At 36.9% G+C, this 15,817-nt stretch overlaps 1 protein-coding gene across 1 annotated transcript; it reads left to right on the top strand.

The window, feature by feature from the left end:
• The first annotated feature begins 226 nt into the window (after positions 1-226).
• On the top strand, positions 227-9,015 carry LOC100499948 (uncharacterized). Its single transcript, NM_001251517.2, has 4 exons — positions 227-309; positions 7,002-7,094; positions 7,241-7,347; positions 8,497-9,015. The coding sequence occupies exons 2-4, from the start codon at positions 7,009-7,011 to the stop codon at positions 8,598-8,600; spliced, it is 297 nt and encodes a 98-aa protein (NP_001238446.1). The 5' UTR covers positions 227-309; positions 7,002-7,008; the 3' UTR covers positions 8,601-9,015.
• The last annotated feature ends 6,802 nt before the right edge of the window (positions 9,016-15,817 follow it).

The following is a 15,817-nucleotide window of genomic DNA, read 5'->3' as shown; positions in this document are numbered from 1 at the left end:
GATGATTGGATGAGATGTAAGAGTTATTAAAATGAATAATTTTCAATAAATTACAAAAAGAGTATAAAAAAGTGCCAGTGACATTTTTTCAAAACAAAAATAATTAGAGGGGTTAGATTAGTAGTGGATAAAGAAAAAGGGGTGTTTGTATAATTTTATAAAACTTCAGTAGCTGTGATGTAATTCACGGCTATATAAAATAATAAGAATAATTAATTTCTATAATATATTGGCATGGTAAGTCCTCAATTTGGTCCCGAATCGCACCTCACCACAACCTCTCTTTCTCGTCTCCGTCCGTGCAACCTGGTAAGTCCTCCATTTGGTCCTGCTTTGTTCGTTTCCGTATCGTTTCTCACAAAATTTTCGAATAACAAAACCTTTTCGTTCTTGCTCCTCAATTTTTCATTTGAATTTCCAGTGAGTTTGAAATCCCAACTAATTTGGTTCTGCTGCCAAATCAAATTCGTCCTCCATTGCGTTGGTTAAACAGCTTGTTAATGCTATTGTTTTGGTTGTGGTTATGGCTGTTGGGGTTTGTATCATGCGGATCTCTAATCTTTGGGTTCAGTTTTTTAGGAAAAGAAGGGGGAAATCGGAGGAGATAATTAGGGAAAGAATACTATTGTTCTAAATACTGGTAATTTTTTAATCGAGTCTGGAAGGAAGTGCTTTGAAGGTTTCGTTTTAGTTTTAGATAGTGATGAAAATGGGGTTTTGTTTCACGATGAAGGGACTTTCTCCTAGAAAATGGGGTTTTGATTTATGTTGGGGACTTCATCTACTGGGATATGGCTTGGTTTCTTAAGTGGTTTTTTTGCCAAAATATAGCCCTGAAATATTAAGAGTGTTTGTTTTCCTTACCTTGTAATGTTACCAATGAAATGAACTTTTGTAAATTGCACCCAAATGGCTTCTACAATTCAAAAGGAGTTTTTCTGCTGTTGTATCCAAATGCTGAAAATATTCTGCATAACGGGCTTCTAAAAACATTTCAAAATCCCAGTGGCTTTGGCTTGTTCTTTTAGAAGGTAAGAATAAAATTGCTCAATGTCATACTTCCAGGATTTATCTAAATCTGTGTTGAGTTTCCAATTAAAATTTTGTCAGCTATAATTTCTTAAATGCTCAAGTTTTTTTTTTCTTAACTCCTGTTTAGAGTTAACAGTTCCCCGTACCCCCTTTTTTTGAAAAAAATGTTGATTTTTTTGGCTGTAAGTATTCTATTTTTGCAGCTAAGTTAATTTACTTATGATTTGATTCATATTTAAAGAATATTCATATCAACTAGACAACTATGTATTGACTGCAATGTTCTTGGAAGATGAAGTTTTTCTCTCATGGTTTTAGAATTCTTGCAAACAAGTTGCCGTAATTGGAGGTTTAAAACTTCTCTAGTTCCTAGTGTTAAGTGCTACTTGTGTAATGGAAGAAGACTGAATATGGGTTGGGCTAAAATGAAAATAATTTTTGAAAAGTTGGTGAACACATTTTCAGACACCATCGGCTTGAATTTCTTCTAGATAGTTTATAATGCTATTGCTTTTGGAGTGTTATTGTTTTCAGTTTCACTCTACATAATCTTGGCATGTAAGCATTTACGTTTATGTGCAACTGAAAACAGTGCAAAAATGTCTCCCAAAACAAGTAAATATCTTTTTGGGCCTTTTTACCTGTTGTCAATTATTTGTAGTTTAGACATGCAATACTTTTGTATTTACTGCACTTTTCATATTTGGGAACATTCTGATAGAACTCACAGATAAATTGTATGAATTAAACAGTGTAAATGGTAAAGAGAATGAAACGGTTTTTTGATTAATGGAAATATTGGGAAAACTACAGCAAATATCCAGAGCAAATGCTCCTCCAGAGAAAAGATTCTCCTCGTACAATGATAACAATAAACGTGCATGCCCACAAACACTACTCCTCCCCCCATATATTACTCACGGCTAACCACTTCCTATAATTCAGGGATATTCACGGATTCCCTTTGCCACACCACTAACAGAATGGTTCCCCACCTTCTTACTCCTACGAACGTACACTCTCCACACAGCAGGATTGGGCCTTTCAGCAGGATTGGGCCTTTCATTAATACTAGGCCCAGCAGTGGTTCTATCATTGCCTCCCCCAGAAGCAACAGTCTTGTCCTCAAGACTGAAGGAGGGAAATTGACTTTTCAGAACTGATTCGTCCTCCCAAGTGGTGTCTTCTATCGTTCGTCCCTTCCAACGCACTAACCATTGTCGCACGCGCTGTCCACCTTCCGTGACCGACCTTGAAGCCAAAACTTCTTCCGGCTCTTCTAAGTCCTCTGGCTCCACCTCTAATCCTTCTGGTAATTGTGGTTCAGCTGAATAATTCCCTATAGCCTTCTTAAGTTGAGATATATGAAACACAGCATGAATTCTACTTCCTTCAGGCAGCTTCAGCTTATAGGACACAGCTCCTACTTTCTTAAGGATAGGAAAAGGGCCAAAGTATCGTGGAGCAAGTTTTTGATTAATGCGTCGTGTCACCGTCTGTTGTCGATGAGGTCGAAGCTTCAGAAATACCCACTCACCAACCTCAAACGAATACTCCTTTCTGTTCTTGTCAGCATATCGCTTCATCTGTTCCTGTGCTCGAATCAAGTGATACTTTAATTGACGTAAAGCCTCGTCACGATCAATCAACTCTGTAGCTACAGCCTCCACCTTAGTTTCTCCTTGAAGAAATCTCACCACAGTAGGTGGTTTTCTTCCATACACTGTTTCAAACGGTGTTGTACCCGTAGACACATGAAATGTGGTATTATACCACAATTCTGCCCAAGAAATCCATCGTGACCACTCCTTCGGTTGTTCTGATGCAAAACAACGAAGATATGCTTCCAAACACCGATTTACCACCTCGGTTTGCCCATCCGTTTCCGGGTGATAGGAAGAACTCATACTCAACACCGTCCCTTGCAAACGGAATAACTCTTTCCAAAATAAGCTGACAAATAAGGGGTCACGGTCGCTGACAATAGATTGAGGCATACCATGAAGACGCACCACCTCCTTGGTGAAAATCTCAGCCACCTTTCTTGCGGTGTATGGATGCTTTAAGGGAATAAAGTGTCCATACTTAGATAATCTATCCACTACTACAAAAATAGCCTCATACCCCTTTGATTTTGGTAGACCAGTTATGAAGTCCATTGAGATGTCATCCCAAATCCGCTCCGGAATTGGTAATGGCTGCAACAGACCCATGGGAGAAGATGCAGAATATTTTTGGCGTTGACACACATCACAACTCTGCACAAATTTCTGAACTGATTTTCTCATCCCTACCCAATAAAGATTTCCAGCTATTCTTCGATACGTGCGCAAAAACCCCGAATGGCCACCAGTAGCGGAAGAATGAAATTCCTTCAACATTAAAGGTATGCAATCAGAACTTGAAGACAACACCAACCTGTTATGATAAAACAGCCTTCCTTTTATCAATTGGAACCCCGGTTGAGAGGTAGGATTTTGTTGTAAATCAGTCACCACTTTTTGCAAATAAGGATCATTCCTGACTTCATGTTGAATTTGTTGCTCTTGCAAACATATAGGGAATGAAGTTATTCCTTTTAATTCTACTTCTTCATGAATCCTTGATAGTGCATCAGCGGCTTTATTTTCAGGACCAGGTTTGTAAACTACTTCAAAGTGATAGCCTAGTAACTTAGCTATCCAATTCTGCTGATCAGCTGTAGTGATACGTTGTTGTAGCAAGTGACGTAAGCTCTTCTGGTCAGAATACACCACAAATCTTCTTCCCAACAAATAAGGGCGCCAATGTTGAACAGCCAGCACCAATGCCATTAACTCTTTCTCATATGCTGACTTGCTCAGATTATTTTTAGATAAAGCCTTGCTGAAGTAAGCGATGGGTTTCTTTTTCTGCATTAATACCGCACCAATTCCTCTCCCAGATGCATCACATTCAATCTCGAAAGGTTGTGTAAAATCTGGAAGGGTTAAGACCGGGGCTTGAATCATAACGCTCTTTAAATTCTCAAAGGCCTTCTGTTCTTCTGGTCCCCAATGAAACCCATCTTTCTTAGTTAACTCGGTTAACGGTTTAGCTATTTTGCCATAACCAACAATGAATTTCCGATAGTACCCGGTCAACCCCAAGAATCCTCTCACTCCTTTAACATTGTGAGGGATTGGCCATTCTAAAATGCTATTAGTCTTAGCTGGATCTACTGCCACCCCCTGTTCAGAAATTACATGGCCCAGATATTCCACCTTTCTACTCGCAAAACTGCACTTCTTTTGATTAACTACAAAACAGTGATGCTGCAACACTTCTAGCACTTGAGACAAATGTGCTAAATGCTCTTGCCAACTTTTACTATATACTAAGATGTCGTCAAAGAAAACTAGGACAAACTTACGGAGGTGTGGCTTGAAAATCTGATTCATAATGGATTGGAAAGTGGCCGGTGCGTTTGTCAATCCAAACGGCATCACCAAGAATTCGTAATGACCTTCATGCGTTCGGAATGCTGTTTTCTGCACGTCTTCTTCCTTCACTCTAATCTGATGGTAACCGGATTTTAAATCCAGTTTAGAAAAATACTTAGTCCCATGTAACTCATCCAATAGTTCATCCACCACAGGTATAGGGTATCGGTCCGGAACTGTGACCTTATTCAGCTCCCTATAATCGATACACATCCTCCATGAATCATCTTTCTTCTTAACTAAAATGACAGGACTTGAAAAAGCACTGGAACTGTTTCGAATGATACCTTGACTCAACATATCTTGAACTTGCCTTTCAATCTCCCCCTTGTGGTGATGAGGGTAACGATAGGGCCTTACACTAACTGGTCCTGCCTCCTTTTGTAGTTCAATGGTATGATTAATCTCCCGTTCTGGCGGCAGCCCTTTGTGCTCTTCGAAAACTCCTTTGAATTTGCTCAACAATTCATCAAGTTCCTGTTTCTGTGCCCCAATCAACTCTGGTGTGTCTTTATTCACTGCTGGTACCATCTCTGCTTCTAACAAGCTGTGCAAGGAATCCATTGAAGTATGAATTGTGTTGTTCGTTGATACATCCTGGGTGGTGAAAAATTGGCCCTGCAACTCTACCCTTTCTCCTTCCCAAACAAAACTAATGGTCATTTTCTCCCAATCGAAAGTCACCTTTCCAAACCTTTGTAACCAAGCCACTCCCAAGATCATATCTAGATCACCCAATTCCAGAACAAAAGCATCAATTTGAGTGGTAAACTTACCCAAATGTACTTCCATATTCCTACATCTCCCCTTTGTTGTTACTCGGTGACCGTCACCCAATTTTACTCCCATGGATCTTCCATGTTCCACATTTAACCCCAATGCAGTGGCCACATGAGGTGAAACGAAATTATGACTGGCGCCACTATCAATTAGGACCACAATCGATATTCCATTCAAACTTCCCTTGAGGCGTAGTGTAGTAGGAGGGTTATTGCTCAATGTTGTTTTTGATTCAGTGATTCCACACAATCCCATAGAGTTGCAATCTAGCACTTCTTCCTCATCTTCCTTAACTTCAATGGCTATTACCTCACCTTCTTCATTAATGATAGAACCATTGCTGGGCCTAGTATTAATGAAAGGCCCAATCCTGCTGAAAGGCCCAATCCTGCTGACCCACTTCCTTTCCAATTGCGTGGCCCACCAACACCACCCCTAGGCAATAACGACCCACGCATCTCCGTCTCCACATCACGAGCAATCTTCATCGCCTGAGTTCTTGAACGTGGATTCAGTGTCCGCACCTTCAGTCGAATATCCGTCTTGAGTCCTCCCATGAAGTAACCCAAGTACTGCTCCTCTGGTAGTCTCCCTACCTGTGACGACACATACTCAAAAGCAGTGATGTACTCATCCACCGTCCCTGTTTGCTGCAAATCTTTCATTTCTTCGTAAGGGTTATCACTTTGCCTTCCACCATACCTCTCCATTAAGGCTTGTTTCAGCTTCAACCACGTCAGGTCGTCCTCTGTCTCCCTTAACAAGTTGAACCAATGAATTGTAGCTCCTTCCATACTTAGCTTCGCCAGTCTAATCTTCACTTCTTCTGATGTACCTTGAACCTCAAAGTACGTTTCAGCACGCGTGATCCATCCCACTGGGTCTTCACCATCAAACGATGGTAATTCCACCTTCTTCACTGCCATCCGATATTCTGACATCGTCTCTTCCGCCGCCGACGACACCGGAGTTGTTTCAGGCTCACGGCGAAAACTTGCAAACTCTTCTGTCAAGGTGTTACGGAATTCTGTAAACGTTTGACGAAAAGTTTCTTCCAACGCCGATACTCGCTCTTCAAACGTCTTCTCCATGGATGTTACCCGATCCTCCAACTCGTCCAGTCTTGTCATCTTCTTTGGCATAAATCACCCTTCACTGGTTCCTTTCGAACGATCCGGCAGGTCGGACCAATGATAGAACTCACAGATAAATTGTATGAATTAAACAGTGTAAATGGTAAAGAGAATGAAACGGTTTTTTGATTAATGGAAATATTGGGAAAACTACAGCAAATATCCAGAGCAAATGCTCCTCCAGAGAAAAGATTCTCCTCGTACAATGATAACAATAAACGTGCATGCCCACAAACACTACTCCTCCCCCCATATATTACTCACGGCTAACCACTTCCTATAATTCAGGGATATTCACGGATTCCCTTTGCCACACCACTAACAGAATGGTTCCCCACCTTCTTACTCCTACGAACGTACACTCTCCACACAGCAGGATTGGGCCTTTCAGCAGGATTGGGCCTTTCATTAATACTAGGCCCAGCAGTGGTTCTATCACATTCTACAAAGTTATTGTGGAATAGGATTTCATTTGAACACCTGCTTTTCCATTTATACTACTTCAAGCGGTAGCAGTAGCATTGTTAGGCTACACCTTTTTTTTCTCTGCCTTGTGATGAGGTAAAATCTCACAAATATTATAACTTTGATCTAGGGAAGCAATGGCATGGAGAGGAAATCTTTTGAAAAACATAAAAGAACTTCGGTTTTTGATGTGCCAGTCATCACCTGCAAGCTCACCCACAAGGTTATAAACAGATATTTTACCTTTCTTTGGGCTGAAATTTCTCAGCATTATTTATTATTTCTGTATATTGCTTGGTTGCTTAGTTATACTTACATGCCATATGTATTTGAATATATATGAGTTCTTATTCTTTTTTGATATCTCAGGGCTTTTGTGGAAAGGAATTATAAGGAACTAAAGACATTGAACCCAAAATTGCCCATATTAATCCGTGAGTGCAGTGGAGTTGAACCCCAATTATGGGCAAGATATGGTACAACCATCTTAAATTTAATTCTTTATCTTTTACATTTGAATTTGTCACCTTGTGTCTTGCATTCACATTCTGTATCACCATTACCAACCCTTTCCTGCCCTAGTTTTTATAATAGGAACTAAGGATTTATAAATTGACATCAATACACTTAAGACAGAAAATTGGTTAATCTGCATTGTCCCCTTAATTTCATATCTGGGGCTGCAAAGCTATGAAAAAAATAGTATTAGGTGGGGCTGCAAAGTTATGAAAAAATAATAGTATTAGTTGCCAGTAGAAAGTAAATTTTAATATTATCCCAATTTTGACTGTTATCCAAAAGCAAAATTATGCTTCTTTCTTGCACACAAATCATATAATATGGCTGAAAATTCAACTGTACAGGTGTTGAATATGTATAGCTGAAATCTCAGCCTACTGAATCCATCCATGTATAAAATATTGCATTAATATATCTGGATTGCAAGAGAATAATTTCATGGGGATGAGGTTCATGCCTTCTGCAATCTATAGGGTGCTTCATTTTTTGGGCATAATTGATACTCAAACACAATAACTTTACATGCTTTTATTTAGTTGTAAGAAATACCCTCCTATTGTTCACTTCTAGATTACTGCTGAAAGAAATTATGTTATCGTTTTTAAAAAATATTTGGTCAACATGCTTTCTTATGTAAATGTAAACAAAATAGGTATGCTTGACAAATTTCTCAGGAGGGGAGAATCTAAAATAAGGAAAATGTATATTGCACTTGCTTTAAGAAAGGCCCGAAAGTTACATATAATGATCTAATGTTGATTAGCTTCTAGCTTATGGGAGCTTTTCAATTGTAAAACTCAACTGTTAAAAACATTTCCAAGGCAAGAATTCTAGTTTATAAAGGGATGCTTGTGGAAAAGTTAGACGAGACAGCTTCTAAAATACTTGATATTCACAAGTTAATCTCAACTTATGCGAATTGTTTGATTAATTTTATTTTCTTCTTTTGTTGAGAAATTCATCCAAACTGACTTAATATTGTCCATCTTTGACATGCCTTTCTGATTATATCTTGTTAAGGTATCTTTTTTTTTTTTTATTTGCATCATTTTCAAAATCTATTTGTGATGGACCCTGATTTCCTATAATTTGTTCCGTAATTCTAGATTTGGGTGTTGAGAAAGGCATCAAATTGGAAGGCTTGTCAGAGGCGCAGATCTTTAAGGCACTTGAAGATTTGGTAAAAGCAGGACAGTCTATGAAAGCTTGATATTGCTGCTTATGCACTGTCTGAAGTGGAATAAATGCTCTCTTGCTGCTCTTGTTATTGCAAATTGCTTTTTGGTTTAAAATAAGCCAGGTCTTTTTCTATGTCCCATGGCCTCTGGTTTCAGCCTGTCTCTGCATCTTACATCGTTTCAAGTATGACACTGTTGAGTTTAAGTTCAAAATCCTGGTTTTGCATGTTGAACACACTTATCGAGGGAGATTTATTCAGACCAAAGATTATAATATTAATTTTGGTTCATATGACTACTGATTTTTGTCAAAGGTTGACTTGCCAGAGAACATGATTCTGTATTGGCTGCGTAACTATTACCGAAGCACAAACCCATCCTTAAGTAGACCTTTTAATGTAGCTGGAATGGTTTCTTTCCCTGTTCCTGTATTATGTGTCCATGATCATATATATATATATATATATATATATATATATATATATATATATATATATATATAAGAAAAAGGCTTAGTTGCACTTTTTGGCATCCACCCTTTACAATTTCGTGAATTTTGCAACCAAATTAAAATTTCAACATTGTCATTCAACTTTCAAAATTTTGCACATTATGGCATAACTTCCATAATTTTGCACATTTTACCACCTATTTTTTTTTAAAAAAATGCATAATTATAATATAGGGGGGAAAATGCTTGATACTTTGAAAGTTGTGTACTTGTGTGGCAAAATTTGCAAAAAATGAGGAGTGGTAAAATGTGTAAATTTCATAGTTTGGTGACAACATATTTGAAAAGATGAAAGATAGATGACAAAAAATGCCTCTCTATATTTACTTACGAGCGAGTTAAACATGAGATGTAATGTCTATAAGTTATGATATGAATAACGTCATGATAAAGTAACTCCTAAGTTTAAAACCTTGGTAATATTTTCAAAAACAATAATTTTGAAGTTTTTATCTTTAATATCTACTTTAAAGCATTTTTAGATTTTAAAAAAGTCAGAACACTACTTAAATGTGAAATCCTATTTAAGGTTTTTTTTTAAAGAGGTTTAAATAACCTGGTAAAATGAGTTTGTGGATTAATTTTCTTGATTGAAGAGGACTTATCAAAGGATGAGAAAACGAGAGTAGTACATTGTGGGTGTTTGATCCATGCAGATAGAGCATCTACATTACAATAACTCCAAAAATATTTTTAATGGGATTTGTATGTATACATAACTCATTTTTACATTTTTTTAATATAAGCAACTCTTAACTAATAAATTTCTACGATGGAGCAACTTTCTTTTGTTATTTTTGAAGGGTTACACCAAGTTTTTTTATCATTATATTTTATTAATCTTTATTAATTTATACGTATATTATTTATAAATTAATTAAACTTTTAAAATAAAAAATCTAATATAAATATATACATAATTAAATTATATTTTATTTAAAATGATGAAAGTAGCTAACTTTACACAAATAGCGCAACATAAAAGATAATAATTAAAACAATAACTAACTTTGCTAATTATCGTGTCCAAAACATTCCTAAATATGTTTCACATAGTTCGCTTGAAGTTGGTAATGATATTTTGGATCATGAGATGTTATGCAATATGATACACACATATAATATATGTTTGATTGTGTCCGACTCCAATCATGCCCAAGACCACTACAATCGCAAACTAAGATTTAAGCATTTCAAATGCGCGTTTCACATCCTTTCTTACTGCTTCTTGATGTTGAGCAAATAATTTTCTTTTATGATCTTGTGGCATTGGGATGGTCTTCTCAAGCGTCGCCCAATTTGGATAAATACCATTTGCTAGAAAGTACCCCATGCTATATTGAGTTCCATTCATTGCAAATTGTATTGTACGAACTTCTCCACCATAACATCTTTAAACACAAGAGATTCGTTGGGTACATTGATGTTGTTGTTTGAACTTGTAACCCTAAAATATACGTGTCAAATCTATAAGTCTTGTGATGTCATGACTTCAAGCACGATTGTGCTTGGGCCATCACCAAGACAACATTGACCTTTCCATGCTACTGGATAATTTTTTCATTCCCAATGCATACAATCAATGCTACCTAACATACCTGGAAAACCACGACACTCACCTATTTGTAGTATGTTGGATTGAACGCTTACCATTAGGCCAAAAGCTATAGCTGATAGTTAGGGCACAATCCTTTCTACTTAAGAGCATAACAGCCTAAGCACCATGAGTCGACTGTGACTTGACCCAACTGGGCCTTCGCCATAGGACAATTGATACCACAACCTGACAAAGAATATCTTCCCCCTTAGCAATTGCCCCGTTGGGAATTGAACTTGTGACCTTAGCCTTGATACCAATTGTTGGATCGAGCGCTTACCATTAGGCCAAAAGCTATAGCTAATAGTCAGGGCATAACTCTTTTTACTTAGGAGCGTAACAACCCAAGCGCCACGAGTCGACTGTGACTTGACCCACCTGGGCCTCCGTCACGAGACAATTGATGCCACAAATTGGCAAACATAGTAGGTATTGGATGTCATTATTGTTGGGTCTTCGTAAGTACTCAGCTCCAAAAACATCATAGACACACTTTACAAACTTTTCCAAGCATAGTAAAGTCGTGGTTTCTCCAATTCGAACATAATCATCGACACTATCAGTTGATGATTCATATGCCAATATGCGAATAGAAGTTGTGCATTTTTGCATCGGAGAAAGGCCCATCCTTCCAATTGCATCAATCTATTGCTGAAAATACGGATTTTGATCGCCAATGGCTTGTACAATGCGAAGGAAAATATCCCTTTGCATTCTAAATTTTCGTCAAATTTGTTCATTTGTGTATACCGCATTGTTGGAGAAGTAGTCATTGAATAGTCTTTCTTGCCTTTCTTCACGATCTCTATCAATGTATTTTCATGGACGCCTACTTCTCATAACGACTTCTTCTTCTTGTTCTTCTTCTTCTTGTATACTTTCCATCACCAACCTCACGTAATGTTCTTCTTACTCATCATTTAGAAAATCATCAATAAGTTCATCTCTAAGAGCTTCAAGAGATGAATCACTAGAGTCCATCTTTAGCAACAACACAAGGTAATAGTTTTCTCAAATTTTGATACAAGTTTTGAACAATTTAGATATGTGAAAATCTTACAACATCAGAAGGAATATACAGAGAGATTTACAATGGCTAGTGTCATACCCTAATTTCGTCCGGAGACTATCGTTCGTTGATCTTTTGATCCTTGCTAGTTGACTTACGGTGTTGAACGCCAGTTACAGTGCGAAACACATGATCATTAAGTGTTTTGATCAAGAATGTGAAAAATACCAAAAAAAAGAGGGCAAAAAGGGTCCTTTCCTTGGTTTTCCTGAACCCTAGCTCGCTCAGGCTAGTCTCTGGCTCGCCTGGGCCACCAAATAGCTTCATGGTGAAGAAAGCAGCTCGCCTGGGTGAGCTGCAACTGCCCCAAAGTGACCCTTTGCCTATAAATAGGCGTCCTAGGGGTGTTTTAAGGGGTTCCAAGGGTCAAAAGTGGAGAGATTTGAGAGAAGAGAGAAAGAAGAGGAAGCGAAGCCAAGGTGCTATTGAATCGCGACTGCGATCATTCCTTACATCGTTCCTTGTTCGGTGTTCTTCATGCGACCGTCGGTTAGTTTTGTTTTTTAAGATTTGAATGTGATCTATGTACCCTTAGGGGTCTCCCTTGTTATTATGTGCACATCCATCTTCCCCATCTATCATCGGCGATCTCATTTTTCTTTGTAAAGTTTAATCTTAACCGATCACTAGTGTTGTAAAGTTGTCTTTAAAGAGATTCAAAGTTAATAAACAAAACCAAGATAAAACCAACTCATAACTAACTTCTTTTTATCAAATATCACTTGAGATTGTTTCAAGGTCCAACGCCTTAACGATTATCTCCGCTTTTCAAATTTAAAAGATCGTTTCAAGGTCCAATGCCTTAACGATTCTCTCCGCTTTTCAAAATTTAAAGCATCGTTTCAAGGTCCAACGCCTTAAATAAATTTTTTTTCGCAATTAAAATGAATATTTCAAAAACATAAAAATCAATTTAACACACAAACATTTAGACTTAAAGAACTACGTAGGTCTGAATTCCTCATCGCACTTGAGGATACGTAGGAGAAAGGGCAACACCCTTGTCGACCCTAAAAAAATAAAATAAAAATCTAAAAAGGAAAAAAGTAAATAATTCTGAAGTCACGTTGTGCACACTCGATTAAAGGTTGTCGTCCCTTGTGACGGGCGCGTGGGGTGCTAATACCTTCCCTATGCATAAACAACTCCCGAACCCTTATTTTCAAAGTTTGCATACCTCTTTTTGGTTTTTCTAATGTTTTCCTTGAATAAACGTTGGTGGCACACTTTTTCTTTTCGCCCGCACTCCCGTCGTAGGGTAGGTTGCGACAGCTAGTTTTACCAACGACTAGTTTTACTAACAACTATATTTAAAACGACTAGTTTTACCAATGACTAGTTTTTTTTTTTTGGGTAACTGAAATAATGGTTAGTTTTTTGTTTTAATTAAAAATTACAAAATTAAAACATACATAAAGTTTATGATAAAAATTACATAATTAAAAGCAACTACAAAATAAATGTTACACAATACAAATTACATTGCAATAAGTACCATAATTAATAAAGTCCTAATTTTTCTTTTATTTGGTTACACAAGGTTTCATGAAATTATAGTTGTGCATCACTCATACCAATAATTAGGGGTGGGTAAGCGGGTCGGCCCGTCCCACGTAAGGCCTGCCCGCATAAGTCCGCATTGGCAGTGGACTGGGCCAGTCTGCCCCCTCTTCTTACATGGACCAAATAAATTGGTCCACCCCCACCCCGCGGACCCCGCTGATCAAACAGGCCGGTCCGCGGGCCTAGTTTTAAAAGAATTTCAATTTTAATAAAAATACAATACAATCAAATTAAGTTCAATACAAATGTAAATAAAATCTCAATAATTAGTCAATTACATCAATAAAATAAAAATGTCTTAACAAAATAAAATTCAAACAATAAATTTAAAATATGAAATTTAAACATCTCCAACAACAAATGATTCCATATTTGAAGTAGCTTGAGCCTTCTCCATCTCCACATCTTCATCTTCTTTTCCTAAAACTCAAAATAATAATAAATATTACAATAAAGTCAAGTTAAGTGATTAAAAGACAATAATTATTACATATTATTTACCTTACATATCAAATCCTAGTAACCAATTTTTAGTACATATAAAGACTTGTATGTTGTCAACAAGAAGCCTAGTTCGATATTTGTTAAGTACCCGTGAGCCAATAGTAAATGCTGATTCGGAAGCCACCATTGTAATTTGGATGCTTAAAATATTACAAGCCAATAATGAAAGATCTGGAAACCGAGCTTGATTATCCTTCCAATATTGCAAAACATCAAGATTGGGATGATATTTATTTGAAAGATTTGCCTCTTCCAAATATGTATCTGGTTAAGGTTTACCCACTTGTGACATATCTTCATCTTCAAATTGTATAAACTCCTACATTAATTCCACAAAAAAAATAGTTAGTCAAAGTAAATAAGAATAAATGATTGGTAGTTAAAAAAATTAAGAGAAACCTTGACTTACATCCATAACATCAACTTGAGCAATACTAATAGTACTACTAGTAGCCATAGTCTCTTGTGATGAACCTTGACTTAAACCAGCATTGCTTCTTGTTTCTTTGGAATACATTTGAACATACTCATTATATAGAGTATACAACTTGTGCTCCACAACTTTCAACTTTGCTTGACAAGATATTGGATCAAGACCAAGTTTTGAATAACAATACTTTAAAAGTTTGATTTTACAATGTGGATCTAGAATGCACCCAAAGGAAAGCACATTGCTATAATCACTCCAATATTTATCAAACTTTGTTTTCATATCAATTGCCATTGTTCTAATCAACTCATCTTCATTCTTCAAATTTTGAAGCAATAAACATTCAATTTTCCACACTTGCATGAAATACAAATTAGACGTTGGGTAAGAGGAACCAGATATCAACTCTGTGATTTGAAAAAAAGGATGCAAAAAATCGCACATTTTTTGTCCTCTCTCCCATTCTTCATTAGTAGGACAACTTGAATAGCTCCTATCATCAAATGCAAGACTACAAAAAGCACGTCGATATACAAGGGCACTCTCAAGCATCAGAAAAGTAGAATTCCACCTAGTAATGACATCTAAGCGCAAACCCATCTTTGTATGAATACCACCAACTTTTGCAACACAAGCTTTAAAAACTTGCATTCTACCCTCTGATCCCTTAACATACTTAATGCTTTCTCTAATTTTGTTTACAGAAGGACCGGCTACTTTCAACCCCTCTTGAACAATAAGGTTTAAAATGTGAGCACAACATTGGATATGAAAAAATTCACCACCACTTACTAAACCATTAGCATGCAAAAAAAGTCTTTCCTTCAAATAGTCTTGCATTTTATCATTGGAAGAAGCATTATCTAGAGTTAATGAAAATACTTTCTGCTCAATCCCCCATTCTTCCAAAAAACCATATATAACTTTAGCCTTCTCACGCCCCGAGTGTGGAGGAGGAAAATGAGAAAAATTAAGCATTTTACTATTCAACTTCCAATTTGCATCAACATAATGTGCAGTTAATGAAATATAACCCTCAGAAGTACAAGATGTCCACACATCAGATGTCAAACTTATTCTACTAGGGACTTTAGACAACATGCATTTCATTTTTTTCTTTTCAGATTCATACAGATTATTCACATTCATGGTAGCAACACACCTAGAGGGTACCTTCACATCAGGATGCAAATATCGTAATAACTCTTTAAACCTTCTATGTTCAACAAAAGAGAATGGAAGATCATGCTCAATAATCATCATAGATATCATCTCATATACCACACTTTGATCTATTTTTTTTATTTCTTAATCTCCCAGCATGATCGAGAATAATATTTCCAACATCACTATTAGAACGCGTCTTCAAATATACATCACATTTCCCCATATGACGTTGTAAGGTTGAAGTCCCATTCTTATTATCACCGCCCACATAATCTTTCAAACAATATTTGCATTTACTCCTGACTTTTCCATCACTATGCATAACAAGTTTCTCAAAAAATTCCACACATGTGATGAATAATTTCTAGCCCTCTTTTTTTGGCATTTTAGACTTAATAGGTTTATCTT

This window comes from Glycine max, chromosome 4 (assembly GCF_000004515.6).
Source record: "Glycine max cultivar Williams 82 chromosome 4, Glycine_max_v4.0, whole genome shotgun sequence".
Taxonomy (NCBI): Eukaryota; Viridiplantae; Streptophyta; class Magnoliopsida; order Fabales; family Fabaceae; genus Glycine; species Glycine max.
Note: the sequence above shows the minus strand (reverse complement) of the source record. Positions and strands in the feature narration are given on the sequence as shown.